Source organism: Cygnus atratus, chromosome 3, assembly GCF_013377495.2.
Source record: "Cygnus atratus isolate AKBS03 ecotype Queensland, Australia chromosome 3, CAtr_DNAZoo_HiC_assembly, whole genome shotgun sequence".
In the NCBI taxonomy this organism is placed as follows: domain Eukaryota; kingdom Metazoa; phylum Chordata; class Aves; order Anseriformes; family Anatidae; genus Cygnus; species Cygnus atratus.
Window position 1 is genome coordinate 20,181,911 of NC_066364.1, and position 17,860 is coordinate 20,199,770.

The following is a 17,860-nucleotide window of genomic DNA, read 5'->3' on the forward strand; positions in this document are numbered from 1 at the left end:
AAAAAGCAGAGGTCATCTATTGGTGCATGTGTACTGCTTCCATATACATATACTTCCAAACAGGATATACTCACATGGGAAATGATAATGTTGATTGTGCTGGTGAATTATTGAATAACATTGAGCTGGCATATGTAGCCCTATGCAATTTACTCTGTTAAGTCATGGGTGCGTTGGGGAATATCTCAGAGGCAGCACATAATGCCACCAGGGCACATGACACTGTGTTGTCACAAAAGGCCCTACAGCTAGCCTAGCAGAGAGGTAATGAGGCACTTCAAAGCTATTTTTTGCCACTCCTTTGGACTGGTAAAAAGGAAGCTGAACGAAACAACTGCACGTCATCTGGAGTAACAGTTATTAAGCCTACGTCTGCTTCAATACTCAGTACTGCAAGTAGACTCCTAGCAATTAGACTAATGCATTTATATTTTACACTTTCTATTCAGAAATGTGATGTGTGAAAATACTATGAGAAAAAAAAAAAAAGATAAAATGTTTTAAGACAGGTCACTTTTAAAAATGCATATAATGTTCTCGCCTCTGAAAAATACAGGTTTTCAGTAACAATTCCAGCAAATACGGAGTGTGAAGCAAGCTTAGGAGGAAACACCTGATAAATGAGATCATATTTTCAATCACCTGGTTTTTACCACTAAATGTTCATGTATATGCAAGTATGTGATATATAAATTTTAATTCACATATTTGCATATGTATGTGAATACACATAAACATATGTATACACACATAAGCCTAAAATACAGCAAACGTTTGGTTTTAAAATGCTATTCCCATATCAAATTCTTATTTTCCATTTTCAATTCTTATGGCATAATGAAGATAGGTGAGAAGCTTACATTTAAGTGAGTAACAAGTGCACCTTGCCTTATAACCATCTTTCTTGAGAAAATACAAAAACACTCTACACCACAGCTTTGCACTAGATCTAACCAGCTCCCCCAAATCCTTAAAAATACTCTCCCAAACTGCAGTTTTTACAACATAAACTCCACCTTTCAGTCTGCAATGTAAAAACTTTAATCTCTTGAGATTATTTCCATCTTTTTGGATTTGCTTAGTTTGCCCCATTGTCATTTATATCAAAGAATCAACAGAAAAGAGGTTAAAGTGTTGAATTTGAGCTTTTGCACTTTAGTTAATGTATTCATGAAGACTGGTAATTAAGCATTCATTTATTAAAATGTCAAGAACATTAAAAAGTTGAATCTTTGGTGGTTTATTTCCTACTTCTTTTTCGTAATGAAAAAGAATTTGCATTATCATAGAATTATCATAGAATTTGCTTTAAGGATAGATTGTCCTTGAAATTACCAGAATATTCAAGGAAGGAGTGAGCTTCAAATCACTCATATTTCAAGGAGAAAAAAAGAAAAAACAACAACAACAACAAAAAACCAAACGTGACAGCGTAAAACCTTTTCAAAAAGCATAATGAACGTTTGCTTTAGTGCTGCCCAACTTATTTATCTGGAAAAATGTAAATTTTAAGAAAATTCAAGGAGACAGAATCAATAATCAGGGTTAAATTCTCTGCTTTTTGCAGCTGTCTCAGTGCTGGTCAGGATCTGAAGTTACCCATAGACACCCAGTTGGAGATATGTTCACATTAAAATAATACTATTCCCACAGAAATAGGGTTGAGCTCCTGCAGCCTGTGCTCTGGAGCTCATCTCTAGTTCTGAACTTCAGGATTGCCAGATTCTTGGCATGGCACTGGCCAGGACCCTCCCCTCTCCTACTTCTGCTAGAGTCATGCCCCCCTGCCCAGTGAAAGCAGGCTTATAACAGAATGCAGACAGGCAGCGATGGGCTGGAACTTCTGAACTATCAGTTAAAACTGCAAAACCGGCAACTGACATCAGGCTCTTTTAGCAGACAGTTAATGGCATTGACACCTCTGTAAAATATAGTTATCAGCTCATAATTGAGAGCTATTTTTCTTTTTTTGTTGTTTTGTTTTATTTTATTTTGTTTTGTTGTTTCCGTTCTTTGTGCTTATGGCCCTGTTTGTAACTTCATCAGGTTTTCAATTTATTTATTTTTAAATCACAATCCACAGAATTGGTGTAGGACATATGCCCTTGTTGTGGAAAGTCAGATTGGTACAAGTAGTTTGAGCAGTCAGGACATGGAAACTCGCTGTCACCCCAGGGAATTATTTAAACACACCACCAAGTGTTTGTCCTAAATCCTTCCTTGGGACAAACTAAACAGAAAACATGACAGCATCTCTAGATGGTGGAAAAAAAATAATTATATGGTACACAAATGGAACATGTTGCCCTTTTTAAGGTAAAACCAACTATACTGTTATCAAATTACCCATTATCTAAGAATGACAGAATTGTCTACTTATTACTCAAACTTGAACAAAAGCATTTTTATGTACATCAGGAATTACACTGAAAGCATTCTTCATTACATTCACTTAAAAATCTAAGCTACTAAAAATATACAATATCCAGAGTCATTATGATTAATCGTTATTTCATTTGACTGGTTCTCACACAGAAAAAAAAAATCTTCAATTTGGAAGAATTTTAGGAACTTGCTCACTTGGAGCTTAATCCATTTTCCATACTGTCTTATATTTATACAGGTAATGCAATAGCCATTGCAAAAAGGTTTTATAACAACATATAAGATATTTATATGTTAGCTACTCCTAGTTGTGATTAAATTGAGCTCATCATTAACAGGAAGAGGCAAGCTTTCTTTACTATATAATGTAATTGTTAGGAAACCTACCTTGTGAATTTTAAATAGAACCTCACAGAGGTTATAGATTTTTTCAGCTCGTACCCAGTCTAGTGTGCTTACCTATAATATCAAAATACAGTATTAAGAACAAATTCTTCTTCATTCTAAAATCATATAAAGATGAAAATATTATAAAGATTTCACCAATCATTATTCTATCAGATGCTTTAAGCTTAAGCAAGTGTTAACTACATTTAATATCCAGCATCTAGAAAAGACTGTCAAATAGTATTCAGTTTTTCCAGAAACAGCATCTACATGACTTTTGCTATAATTAAAAGGTATTATATACTTACATCGATTTTTTTTTCCAATATTACTACAGCATGATGGAAACCTCTTTGTAATCTCTGTGGTCAGGTACATAAGCATATTTATTTTACAGTATGCTAACACACAAAACCTTCTTAAACCTAGAGGCATTCAGCAGCACATCTCAATTTAATAAAACTCTTAGAACCAACAGACCAAGATCTGTTCCTAAATTCAGATTTGAGTTTATATACAGTAGGCCACCAGTATCTTTATATCTATGTTAAAAACTGAAAAGGACTATGTGTTTACAAAATTTGAATTTAAAATCTTGTCAGCTGTGTGCTTCATAATGATAGATGTTACTAATAGATGTGTTTTTTGTCACTTTATCTTTTTCATATTACAGGCTGTTAGAAGTTGACAGTTAGAATGATGGTTGAAGATTTTTCCTAAAGTCTAGGTCATGACACAATGTGATAATCTGTTTTCTTAACCTACATAGGTTAAGAAAAAGAGAACCTATGAGTATGAAAAATACCAGGGGAATTCACATTATTTTGATTACATATTTTAGAGCAAAATACTAGCTCTTGGTGAATGCATAGGAATGTCTGTATAGATATATGAAAAATGTGACTAAACTGAAGCTTTTAGGACATGGAAATAACTGTTTTGGTGACTGCAATAGACGCTTGGATGCTTTAAAATACCAGGGAAGATGCAGCTTTGTTTTCCTCTCCTGCCTTGCCCCTCAAAGGAAGAAAGCAGAAAATGTCACTTAAATTATTAGCAAAAGCAAAATTTGGCTACAAAACATCTGACTTCTGTGGAAGAAACATAATCAGGAAAGAACGGTGAAAGTCCAATAAAGGATTCTTTTTCTCTGTATTCATAATAACACAAAGCTCACCTATAGTATTTGAATCTTGCTCCTGTTGTTTTGTATGAAGAGCTGTTTTTTTTTTTTTTATATAACTTTTACATTGGATTACCAGGTCTTCATGAATTCTAAACCATCAGGGTTTAGAAAACCTTGAGTCATAATAAAATGGTGAAAATCCAAACCAGTACAACACTTGGGAGCAGATTATTGTGACTTTTACTAGTTATCAAAAGTTATTTGACTGAGTGCTGCCAGAGGAATAAAGTGAACTTGGTTTTATTTTCTGTCTAATCATATATGCTTTTTGTCCGCACCAATTGGAACCAGTGAACATTATTATCAATTAGCCCTTTTTTTTCTGTGTTTCAAAGCAGTGTTTCAGAATTTACCTGAATTCTGAAGATGGCAATCACCTTACCTAAATTTAGACATCAGAAGGATATAATTTTAACAACTGAATCTAATTGTTAATTTAGTTTGAATTTCTGTATATTGGGAAAAAAAAAAAAAAAAAGAAACAAGTTTCTCACAGCTCTCTTAGCTCCTTTCCATGAGATTGATGAACAGACTTTGGGAATTCTTTTTATCTTCAGTCACTGAATGTAGAATTTGGTAAGTTTAGATCAGATCTTTACACTCTAAATGATTGAATTTGGATGAGATGAATCACCTACTGCAAAAGGGACTGAAGATGTCTGGAAGAGAAAGTTCTATCACCACTTCTTTTCAGGGTATAAAGGGACTCAAAATCTAGGGTTCAGCATTTTAAACTTTTTATATTTTAGCAGTCAAGTAAGAAACATCACTTGAATACAATGCATGCAATAAAATAAGTAAAAGTATATAAAAGTTATATATTTTCTCTTTCTGTTATATTACGAGCAATTTCTCATTACAAATTAAAGCTCAAACCATTACTTAATGCTAACTTTCAAAGTTAGCAATTTCCTTAAAGGAAGTTTTTCAGACTAGAAAATTAAAGCAATTTTAGACAGTATATTTGTAGTCCCATCACCTCATGAAGTGTAGAAGTTTTTAGTCACACAGTTCTAATTTTTAGATTTCCATTAATCTTCTCCTTCAAGGTCCATTCAATATTTTGAGTTTTGCTTTTTAATTATTGCTAAAAGTAAGCAATCACAAAAGATTAGAAACAACTGAAACTGAGAAATTATAAAACTGATTCATAAAGAAATATAGTTTTAAACATGCTCACATACAGCAAGTACTGCAGGTTTTTGCCTGATCCTTTCTACAGGATTTTATTTTATTATTATATTTTTTTTACTTTGATGGCTGTAAATATTATAGGTTTTGGATCATTTTTGTTGATCCTCAAAGGGGATCTTCAAGTTTTTTTGCAAAATAAGGTTTATAGGCTAGAATGGTGGCTAGTTCATTATTTGGTCTTGAATTTCTGAAAAGGAAAGATTCTTTCCAATCTCAGTTAAAAACATGAGAATCCTTCATTCCTGTTAGTGGTTAGACAAAACATAAAAGCATAAGCACCTACTTCATCTGCTGTTTATGAAACTGAATTTAGTGACATGGGCTATAACCTAAAAACTGTTGAGACAGGACTCAACTTACATTTCCTCATATCTTTTGTTTTGATTCCTGAAGATTAATTTAAACTGTTGGAGTCCTTTTCTGTTACTAATGATGTACCATGGACAATGGTTATACTGCTGTTAAATCCACTCTGAATACCCCCATTACCCTGACTACTGCCTTCTCCCAATTATCCTGTGTATTTCTTTCATCTTTTGTTTCTCTGTAACCTCTTATGACTTTTTCAGCAGAGATAGCTAATGATCACAGATCACTACCAGCAACTATACAAGCCAAGATTTTCTTCTACTGTGTATATCAGAGAAATACTACAATACTTAAAGACGAGTGAAACTGTCTGAATATCATAGTGTGCAAGGTCACCAGGAGAACATGAATGACATTTTGAGGAGGTTCCCCTTAAGGAAGGGAAACAAACATAATACAAAGGGATACTGGAATCCAAAGAGACAGGTGACATTATTACAGTTTTCACCTCAGAACTATCATAGTATGTTTAAGTTTAAAATACGGTTGTTAACAGTTGCATATCATCACAAATTATCTTATAATTCTAGTTAATGAGAAAAGCTGGAAAGGATCAGAAAAAAAAATCACAAAAAGTGCAGTATATCTAATTTGTTTTAAGGGACATTTCCATTTATTAAAGGCTTATCTATAATCACCCATTTAAACACTGGGTAATGATATGTAGAATTATAGAATCATAGAATATCCCGAGTTGGAAGAGACCTACAAAAATCATTGAGTCCAACTCCTGGGTCCCCAAAGGACCACCCAAAAATACATGGTCGTATGTCTGAGAGCATTGTCTAAACACTTGAACTCAGTGCTATAAACACTCCCGTGGGGAGCCTGTTCCAGTGCCTGACCACCCTCTTGGTGAAGAGCCTTTTCCTGATAGGAAAATGCAGGTAACTAAGATAAATGTAATATTGAAACATATTCCTTACATAATACAAAGTTTTTCTCATTATTATATTTTCTCATTATTTCCCTTTTTTTCTCATTATTTCCCTTTGAAATGATTCCTATAGGTATTCTAGACATTGGAATATCTTGCACTTATCTTAACATGTCAAATCTTAACTATTTTTGAGTAAAGTTTTTGACAAACCATTTCTAAAAATGTATATTCAGAATGGCTTAGGGAGATATACTTTCATTCATACAATTTAGTTCTGGCAAAGTGCCCAAAAAAGTGTAAAAAATACATTATAATACCAAGTGGCATTCAGTTAGCTTCCAATTTAATTCTTGTTTGTCTAACACATAAATTTATGACCATGAGTAGCTGAATGCTGCTATTTACAGTAATTCGGTGAATATACAACTCCCTAGCTAACTCATGCATTACATGATGAAAAATTGCAAAGGCTATAAAATATTTGGGTTTGTAGGTATTTTGCTAATTAACTCTTTCAGAAAGATCAAAAAATAACACATTTGTAAACTCACAAATAACACTAAGCTGAGATGAAAGGGAGCACGAGTGCTCAGAAGACCACAGAGATAACAGAAGTGAACTGGGATACAAAAATTGGAATCTGAACTTACAGTTTTAAGTCCATAATGAGAGACTGAAATAAGCACTTAAGAGTTACAAAAATGTTAAGTATTCAGGAAGGACTTTTAACTTCAGTGTGAGTTTCTGTAAGCATATCATGTTTTCAAAACAGACATCACAAAGGATTCAAGAAACTAAAGGAAGCTACTCAATTCTTCTTAAACCAAGTGATCTCAGCAACAGTTCAGGAGAATGCTCGTATTCTAAATATACTTAGTTTTAGATATGTGAATAAATAATTATTTTTTTCTTTAAAAGGTTACAATTTAAATAGGATATATATTTAAAAAAAAAGTTAAATTCATTTTGCAACATACTTATAGCAAGCAACAAACTGAAGAACAGTTATTCCTTAAAAGAGAATTCTGTAATGAAACCAATCATAAAAGATTTGCATGCTTATTCAGAGATCAGCACTAAAGGATTGTACTACGCACATGGGAAATAAATGGCTGCATTTAAAGGAGTATCACACTTCAAAGCATCCAATTCACCTAGAAATACCAAAATGATAGAGATGAAAGATTGAACATTTTCTGGTCAATAGTAGTTCTTTTCACTAGCCTCTTCACCAATCGAAAAAATGAGCCAAGTCTAATTCTCAAAAATTATAAAAAAGATATTAAAATGGAAAAAAATATATCGAGAAATGTTCTTTAGATGAATTGTGATATAGCAGTTTAAGAAGCCTAAGGATCTGTAAACCAACTCAAACTAGATGCTACAAAACACACACTAAAGAGAAATCAGATCCTAATAAAGATGTGAAGAAATAAATAAAAAAATAAATAAAGAATTTGTACATAGAGTTAGAAAGTTCACCAAAAGCATCCATGGTCAAGTCTATGCCCTACAACCCATTGCCACCTCTTTCCTGTTGTTACATGGGCATATATATACTGTACAATTACCACTATTCAGAACTTATGTGGCAGTTCTCTCTACATACAAAGCATTGACATGAACCTACGGATAACAGTCATGCTAATAAAATTATGAATGCGTCTCTGCAATGTTTTTCAAAGATGGAACACTGATAAAATACTCTATATTAGTTTCATAATTATTTCTGTTACTTACACAATACTGTTGCATTTATTCCTTTTCTTAAAACTATAAGCAGGATATTCAGTGATTGCTTAACTACCTTCACATAAATCACTTCAGTGCTATTTAATCACAATGAAAAAGACAGTTTTGTAATTAAGAGCAACATAACAACTCCAAAGGCATGGCTACTTTAAGACTTGAATTGAAAAACAATATTGATCTGTGAGTACGACATAAAAAAAATCACTCAGTACCATCTTCCCGTACATATAGCACATATTCAATAAAAACAAAACATTTCATTTTTCTGTACATTTTCAATTAAAGAAACAAAAAAGTTTGTTTTAAATGATAATTTTGAACGATGTCTCCACAATTTCTTCTAGGATATGAATTCAGAACATTTTCAAGACCTGAAAATTGACAGAAATGTATCAGATGCTTTTAGAATGTAATAAAATACTGCTTGTATATTAACATATCCAAAATAATAAATTCTATTTGTGCTGTGGTATTTTTCATATGTGTAGTTTTCAGAAATGTGCCATAATCCAGATACAGCAATCTGTAAATTAAATCTGCAGATTTCTTAAATACTGTTAGATGAGCCACTTCAGGGGTGCATGAAGACCTTTCTCTAGTGAGCAACATTGTTGACATTTACTTTTATTCTGAAGATTCTACATTTTTAGAAGCAGCATCCAAGATACTGTTGAAACAAGAGTAAAAATAGACTACTTTCCATAGGTTCTTTCATATTATAAAATTAACATTTGCTCTACATTTTTCTTGATTCTTGTGCACGGTTAACCATATCTTTTTCATTCTTATGAAAGTTAGCAGCTGTATTTACATTCATGATCCTTTACACACAAAGAAACAGAAAAAGAATTAAAATTGTACTAGATCCTTTTATAAACAGTTGTAAAGATACAAGTAAGGTAATTACAATTAAAGATGACTATGACATGTAGGTCATCTACTTTGTGTGATTTAGCACGCAAATAGCAATACCATCATAGAAACAAAATAAAACATAGTGGAAAATCTTATCTACCATGTTAATGTTAAAACATTTTTATTTTTGTGGTAGAACAATTCAATATTTAAAAAAAGAAGTCAGTAGAAGTAATGATAAGAACAGCACCATTAAATATGTCTAAAAATAGTGAAGCAGCTCCCTGCATGGCTTTGTGCAACCGATGTTTCCAGCGACAAAGCTGGAACATGACATATCACCAGCGCCTGGGCTATGAGAGCTCTCCCTGGGGGTTCGGCAGGGCAGGGTCTCTCAAGCCAGGGTATATGACACCAACTTGTAGTGGATTGACCCCGGCCAACAGCTAAGCATCCAGCCAGCCACTCACTCACTAACTGCCACCTCCAGCAAGAAAAGGGAGAGAAGTAGCACAAAACCAAGAAAGCTCACAGTTAAGACAAAGGCAGCTCAATAAGTGGTGGAAAAAGAGAAAAAAAAACAAGTGCAGAAGAAAAACAAAACAATACACACACACACACACAAAAACAATACTGTCACACACTGCACACACCACACCTGCCCAAGTAGACCAATGTTCAGTGTCTAAGCAACATACTCTGTTAAAGACAAAATCCCTATTTTTTATTGCTGAGCTATATGGTATGGAATATCCCTTCTGTCCAATTTGGGTCAGCTGTCCCAGCTGTGTCCCCTTCCAACCTCTTGCCCACCACCATCCTACTTGCTGGGGAGGCAATGTGAGAAACAGAGGAAGCCTTGATGTACAAGTACTGCTCATCAACAGCCAAAACATGGGTGTGTTATCAGCTCTAATTTAGCCACACATACAGAACACAGCACTGTAGGGGATGTTATGGGGAAAGTCAACTCCTTTCCAACCAGGCCCAGTACATGCCCCCAGGCAGAAGCCAGGCATCTGGGGACACTGCAGAAGCCTCAGCTCACTAGGCACCTCCCTGGGGATGGGGCCAGGCAGAGGCCAGGCCAAGATGTGGGCCTGCGGGTGGAACTGGCCTGGTGGGGGCCATTGCTCGGCAGGGCAGGGCTGTGGGGAGCTGCCTTGCTGCAGCCCCCCTGTCTGACAGCCCTAGGTGTTGACATGGAGTCCTGGCTGTCATGGACAGTCAGGACTGGAGGTGCCCTCAGGGCCCTGATAATCAGCTTCAAGGTGTAGCCTTAGATTCAGCTTTGAATTCTCAACTGGTGTGGTTGCTGGAAACTTCTAATTTCCTTTTTTCCCCCGATACAATAAATCAGTGGCATGATTAAATAACAAGGCAAATGGTCTACAGATTTTTTATTATTAATAGGCTCTGTCATTAATATTTTACACTCACTAGTGTATCTGATTACTGATGTAACAACACAATGACTAAAGGGTCACCTTTGTGCATTTTTCTGAAAAGCCATTGTTTCTACAAAAATTTTGCACAGAAACCCAATAGAATGTACTAGATACTGACAAATAACATGGTAAAATACTATTAAACATTCATCCTCATTTGTCTGTTCTTTTGTAAAGTGCTGAACATGATAAATGAAGTAGTTTATCCCCAATTAGTATCATGTAGATGGATAGTTTTAATTATATCAATAATGTTTCTTCAAAAACAAGTCTAAAAGCAATAAGAAAAAATTATAAAGGAAAAGCATTCATGTGGTGTGTTATTTATTTGTTTAATATTTTGTTTTGTTTTGTTTTTGCATTTTAATTGGATTGCAGTAATTGAATCAAGATTTAGTTTCTTGACTTAACATATGGAGTAATACTTTTTTTGCAGGGGAAAAAAAACACAAAACCTTTTCCCAGATGTGCTAAATTACTATTACTTAGCCACTTAAAAAATAATGTTTGAAGTTAATAGGAATCCCTGGATTTAGAATTACAACCTAGAGAAAGAGAAAATGTTACCGATTGGTTTGGCCTAAGGTTCATAAATATGGTTTGAAATTTGTACTTTAGTAAGGTAAAGTAGATGGCATACATGTAAAGGATGAGATTTTTTTGGATCAGCTGAAGAAATTGGGAGATTGACCACCTTCTGAGCAATAATGTTACAAAGCTGTTTAATTGAAATTGCATTCTAATTCCACATATCGTTCTTTTTGATTAGCTAAAAAAGCAAAGGCTTTCTGGAGAGAAAAGAAGGATAAAAAAAATACAATGTGATAAGTACGGGTAATTTTTTAAGAGTTTAGAATTCTACAACTCATTTCTGTTCCATTCTTGTAAATTAATTTTCTTAAGGTGATTTTTTTATTATTTATTTTTTCTCCACCCCCCCCCCGAAATATTAGGTAAGTCATCTGTTGTGAAATAGAATTCTCTTTACTAACTATGTAATAAGAAACTATCAAAGCAAGATGCTGTCATTTGTTCAAACTGTACACTTAGCATTGAATTCTCTCTAACAGTTCAATCCCTTACCTGTGCGCAAAATCCACATTTACTATTAGTATGGATGGTGCATTTCATGATGTGTACTGTCTTTAAGGAGTTACTAGCAACTCATTACACCTCCAAAAATGTCTTAGAATAAACGTAAGATAAAAAAATTTGACTGTAACTAACCAGAGAAAAATATGAACTTAAAAACTTTAAAAAGTAAAAACAGTATATTCCCTATTAGGAATTCTTTTAGCTAACCAGATCTGGTATGATTTTCAGAGGACCTTGAAAGAAGTTAAATATCTAAAGCTTAGTGAAATTCAGTGGCATTTATGGCTCTAACTTCTTTTGAAATCTCAGCTGACAACTTCTCTTAGTAAGGAAAAATAAACCCAGACATAACAAACAGGTTTCCATATACAATGGCACTATAACAAAAATATTTTTTTTTACCGGTGGAGTACTGAAAATGTAGAAGGATGAACCCTTCAGTGCCAGAAACTTGAATTTGTAGAGCTGAGATGAATCAGTTCCTTCAAGTCTCTCATGTACCCATCCCATATGTATGACCTGCAAAAGAAAATAATTTAAAATGAAAGCTCTACTTTTCAGTGGGTCAAAAATATATCTGAATAGATTAAGTCTTTCCACAAGGAAACTGGTCATCTTAGATTAGGATGCATCATCTTCTTCCTGTTTGCTTTCCCACCGCTACCGTACTCTTGAAGCCTTTAATCATGCTGGTGTGTAAAAAGTCCTTCAAAGTACCTTTACAGTACAGGTTGTCTGAATCTTGCTCCGATCCCAGTCAGCAAAAGTACTAGATTTGCATACACTGTGTGTCTATCTCAGCCACAGAGAAAAGGTGGAATTTAATATGTAAAAATTAAGTAATTATTATAAAAGCAGATGTACCAAGACAGTGAATCTAGCTAAGTTAGAAGGTTCCATTAGTAATCACCATCTGAGAAGTCATTACTTGTGTCTCAGCAGACTCTCACTTGAGCCAGCAGAAAACCTAGGTGCACATAAATATTACAGCCAGCAGTTTATATACAATATGATCCTACCCTACTTATTGCACAGTCAAAACTTGGAAATACTAAACAAACCTTCAGTTGCTTACACCTCTAAAGAAATACATCTGAGTAAGTCACTAGATTTACCTGAAATCAAATAGCTTTCTGTATGCTCACGTTTGCCATTGTTAAGAAATCGTCTTTGTCACACTAATTGTCTTACAGAATTTATATACTTTTTTAGGTACATTTTATCTCATGACCACGATTTATGTTCTGGTAGAATTAAATGTCAACATAATTTGTTACAGAACTCTGCTTCAACAGTATTACAATACTTTTTAAATATATTTTGGATAAATTAATTTTAAGATAATATAAAATTAAGAAGTAAGAGTGCATGCTTCCTTTCTGAGGGAACTGCAAATTTGTAAAGGAATAATCCCATAGTGTGGTAATAGAATATCACGAAAGTAGTTGCCCACCAAAAATAACCTAAATGTATTCAAAATGTTTTCACATTCTAAAGTTTTTAAGAGCATATTGCCCTTGAAACAAGAACTGGACTCTAGAATGCTCCACCAATCTGAATATAAAGCTATTGCATTCTCATTTTCATTTAAGGCTACACTTATGAAAAATACTGAGTTACATAGAGGCTGAAATGTCATAACACTTGCGAATATTTTGAGCCCACAGAGTTCTGCTGGAAGTCAGTGAAAACATAGCCTGAAGAAAGCATTCATTAAATTGCATGAAAACTTCAGCATTTGTGCTATGGATAGATTTTGGGAAAAACAAACAAAAACCACACACACAGACAAAAATAGAAAAAGTAAAAAAAAACAGTGATCTCAGAAATACTTTTCTATTGAAAGCTTGGTATGTTTATGCGTCGCTGCTACTACAGAGCACAAAGATGGAAAAAATGGATAGGGATAAGCTAATAGTATAGATGTACGTTTATACTCTTGTATCATGAGGATTTCACACATTGTTTTCTAGTTTTTCATTATATGAGGCTTATGTCTTACCAATCTATTTGTTTCAAAATAATTATATAGATCAATATGTTGAGCCAGACACTGCTTCTGCTATACTCTTCTACTGAGGTCCAGCATTATCATTCTAAAGAGTAAATAGCACAATAAATACAGTAGCCCTTTCAATTCTCACTTTGCTGTTTTATAAATCCAATAACTCTCCCCAAAATTTTGCATCTATACTAGTCAGCAAAGGTTTAGAAGCAAAATGTTCAGACACTTCATAATTCTAACAAAATATACCATAGTATTGCTGATAATCTACTACAAATTGTATCATATATTGCTTTTATCAGCATGGTAGTATAATACCAAATAACTCAGAAAACAACAATGTCCAAAACACAGGACCTAAACAATACATTATTCTCCTTCACATTCATGAAGTCATGTTTGCTGACTTGCAAATGCACACAATTAATTAACTTGTAACAGTATTATTTTTTTCTAAAAAAAAAATTAATTACTGATTAAATTGATAAGCAAATGATTTAGCTCACTATTATGTTTTTCATTATCATCATTGCCATCACCACCATCACCACTTATTCTTAAAGCAGCATTCACCAAAGAATTTTGGAATTACCCACAACGTCAGATGGCAAAACTGTCACAGATAGTCTTCAGCTTGTCCAGGCCATTCATCAAACATCATATATTAAAACAAACACGACACATCCCAAGAAACATAACTATATATCTTGCTGCAGATCAAAGATGTTTACTCAGTATATTAAAACAAATTCTTAGAAGTTCTTAGCCGATACTCAGGGCAGGATGATATCAGAAGACTGCAATTCCATACAAGTGTGTTTTCACTTCCAAATAAGTTTGATTTTCTTTTGTTGACAGTAGTTGACAAAAAACACAGGTTGGCCAGTAAGCATTGGTTTTAAGTACCAACAGTAGCGCAGAAGACAATGATAATCTTGAGTAACATTTTCCATTTAGAGAAAGGGTATTGAATTTCTCTAACTTGAAATAAAATGAGATTTCTTTCCAATGAAAATGTGCCTTACACCAATGTTTTCCATCTGTAAAATGGGAATAATAGTCTTTACTTGTTTTATAGAATGTGTGTGAAGACTGTCGCTGTTGTATTCTTATCTATGACTGCAATATGCAGTAGGAGTGACAAACATTACAGCCCTGATTTAGTGTAGCACTTATCTTTTAGATTATTCTCTTATGAATGTACTGAGCTACAAACACAGACTGTATTTTCTGATTAGTTGCAGAGATACTTTTTGGCACGTGTTTAAAGATTTTTGGCTGAGATGGAACTGATTATTTATTTTTATTGTAGTCACATCATACTGTGACCAGTCTACCTGTGGTAGAGCAGAATCAGCTTTAAATTTGATTCTACACACTGCAAACAGATTTTTGTAACTATTAGCATCTATAAACTCAATAGTAAGCTGGTAAGCTGTCCTACAGGACATCTTTCAGAATCTTTTTCAACCTTAGACCAAAAAAAAAAGAATGATACAAAACCACATTCACTGGATTAGCTTTTGGAGGAATGTGAACCCCATTTTGAGGGAATGGTACTTCTTGAGGGAATGGTACATTCAATAGTTCACTGAATTATTACAACATTGTAACATCTCTCATTTATTTTCTTATTCATTTAATTTATTATTAAAAAAATACATGGATATGGAGTAAGTTCACCTATTCATTCTACTTTATCAAAGTCTACACAAAAAAACAAACATCGGTACTTCAGTTACCTTTCAAATATATTGCTCTGAGTATTAGTCTGCTTGACTGAAACAACTAACAAAAACTCCAGTTCCAGGAAGAAAGAACTCTAATCAAAAAAAAGCCCAAATAACATATCATGGAAGCAAAGAGAGTCTTAGAACTATTAAAAACATAAGAAGAACCTTTTTGTTTCTAAATTTGATTATAATTCCCAAGAAATATCAGACATTGATCAACAGTTCTTCAGTTCTCATTTTCTTTAAAACCTTTACTTAACTGCACCTTGTCAAAATAGTTTGTGGAAGTAGAAAACAATTATATGTCTCACAGTAGAAATAAGGATGAAATGGCCCGCTGATTTTTTACAAAAGAAAATAAAAAATGATGCACAAAAACTAGATGGTATGTTATAATTCAGTGTAATTTGAAAAACAAACAAAACAACAACAACAAAAAAATCACCACCCTGCAAACAGTCTTTTAAATCACAAGATTATAGCTTGTATATTACCACCATAGTCTTAAAGATGCTAGTAGACAAAATGATGTAGTATCTTAGATCTTTAGATCTTTCTAAAAAACACTAAAACACTAAAAAACACTTATAAAATGAATGCCTATATCAACTTGGTCCATTTTTTTTTTTAACACAGATGTGAAAAAATTCAACAAATAGCACATTTGTAGATCAATTTTGAAATCAGAGAAGAGTATCCCTGAAGAATATTAACTGAAGTCTCAGTATTTATATATATTTAGGAAGAGAATTATAGTACAGCTAGAAGGCATAAAAGCTTTTTTGTTTGCTTGCTTGTTTTAGAATTTTTGTGTGTTTAGGAGAAAAGCAGGGCTTGTGTTGATTTATATGCAGATTGCTGCACCAGATATGGAAGATTGAATGAGATACTCTCTAGGGGAAGAGGGAAAGTCAAGCTAGGTAACTGAAGAATGATTACTATTGAAAGATTTGTAGTGAGCTCAGTGGATTTAGAACTGTATTACTGTTACTTGGGATAAGAGGAAGGCAAACTAGAAAGTAAGTACTAATGACTATGAAAAAGAGGAAAATCAAGTGTAAACCAAAAAGATGAAGGAAAAGACACTCAAAAAGCAGAAATAAACTAATTTGTTAAGACAGGAAATAAAGAAACAGGAGAAAATATAAAATTAAAAGAACAAGAGAAAGGACACTATACAGGTGTAGAAAGTGAGAAGCATAAATGCAAGAATATTTGGAAGGAAAAAACATAAAGAAAAAAGAGTTCCAAATGTATACTTGTCTACAAAAACATAAAACACTAAAAAAGTAAAGAAGGAAAATAGAATTTCCTTCTTCAGAATCAGTGTTTGCTTAAATGTTGCATATATGCATACATATATTATGTATAAATGCATCTTTTTATATGGGTGCAAAAAAAATCTAATATATTTTTTACTTTCTCTCCCCATGCCTTTCTTACTGACAGGTTTATTTAATGGTCATTTAGACCATACGAGTGGACAAAGAATAATTATTCAGTTCAAAAAAAGTCTGTATGGAACAAAAGCAACCAAGTGCTGGTACCTAATACCAAGCTATTTGTGTTTCTTCAGTATGTAAGTGAGATTTTAATTGAGTCTCTGTACGTGGGTGGGATAAAAATTGTTCTGTTACTTGGATTGAAACCTGCCATTTGATTTCTTACAGAGCGATAAGACATAACACTACAAACTGTCCCATTCTCAGCACAGCTTTCACCACTCTATTCCCATACTGCATAACCAATTTGAGACTACTATTGGAAACTTCATGGAAAATTACCCATACATCATCAATGTATTATTAAGTTTCTAGTGTGTTCTAACATACTTTGCAAAAGTTCCTGTAGGAACAAAATGAGCAATGGCACTCATTATGAGGAGATAAAACAAGTCACTAACAAAATGTAATCCAATCATAGCAGATAAATGAAAGTTCTTATTTGCACTTATTGTTTTCCTACAGCAATAAAGCATCTTGATGCTGCAATGACTAGAAGCTTAACGTGTTATGTTTAATAAAGCAATCGGTACATTTTGTGTATAGTACTTTTAGTTAAATGGTTAAGAAAAGTAAATGAAGCATAACACTCAAGAGGGAAATGAAGAAAGAAAATCAAGTCGATCTCTGATGTATGAAAAGTCAGAACAGATGGGTACACTCATGTAATTAAAGTGGGATATGAATGTACAACAGATGCCAGCTTGGTCTGCAAGTCAAGAACAAGTGTCGTACCATGAAGCATCGTGGAACAATACAAAATTAAGAAAGCAAAGAGAAGTACATCTTGAGGTAACATAAGTAGTTGCTTTTGGTCTTTCCAAAAACAAGTGGGTAGACTTGTTTTAAAATTTTACATATTGGGAAGAAAAAAAAAACTTATAGATTTTCTCTATCTTTATCACCTTTTGTATTTGTATGCCTTTCACATATACAATGATCTACTCCCCCACACCCCAAAAAGGAATACTAGAAGTTTTGATTAATGGTTACAGAATGTTTGCTATTCAAAACATAATGTTATAGAGATGAAACCACGGATGAACTTAGAAATGATGACACTCAGTGT

The 17,860-nt window shown here is 33.5% G+C and overlaps 1 protein-coding gene across 1 annotated transcript in view; it reads right to left on the minus strand.

Annotated features, from left to right (window-relative positions):
- Positions 1–17,860, minus strand: part of SNTG2 (syntrophin gamma 2) — a 280,170-nt gene that overhangs the window by 37,442 nt on the left and 224,868 nt on the right. The window contains exons 12-13 of the mRNA XM_035543020.1: positions 11,954–12,070; positions 2,773–2,844 (exon numbers count right to left, since the gene is read on the minus strand). Of these exons, the coding sequence (XP_035398913.1) occupies positions 2,773–2,844; positions 11,954–12,070 (189 nt within the window). The remainder of the gene's footprint in view (positions 1–2,772; positions 2,845–11,953; positions 12,071–17,860) is intronic.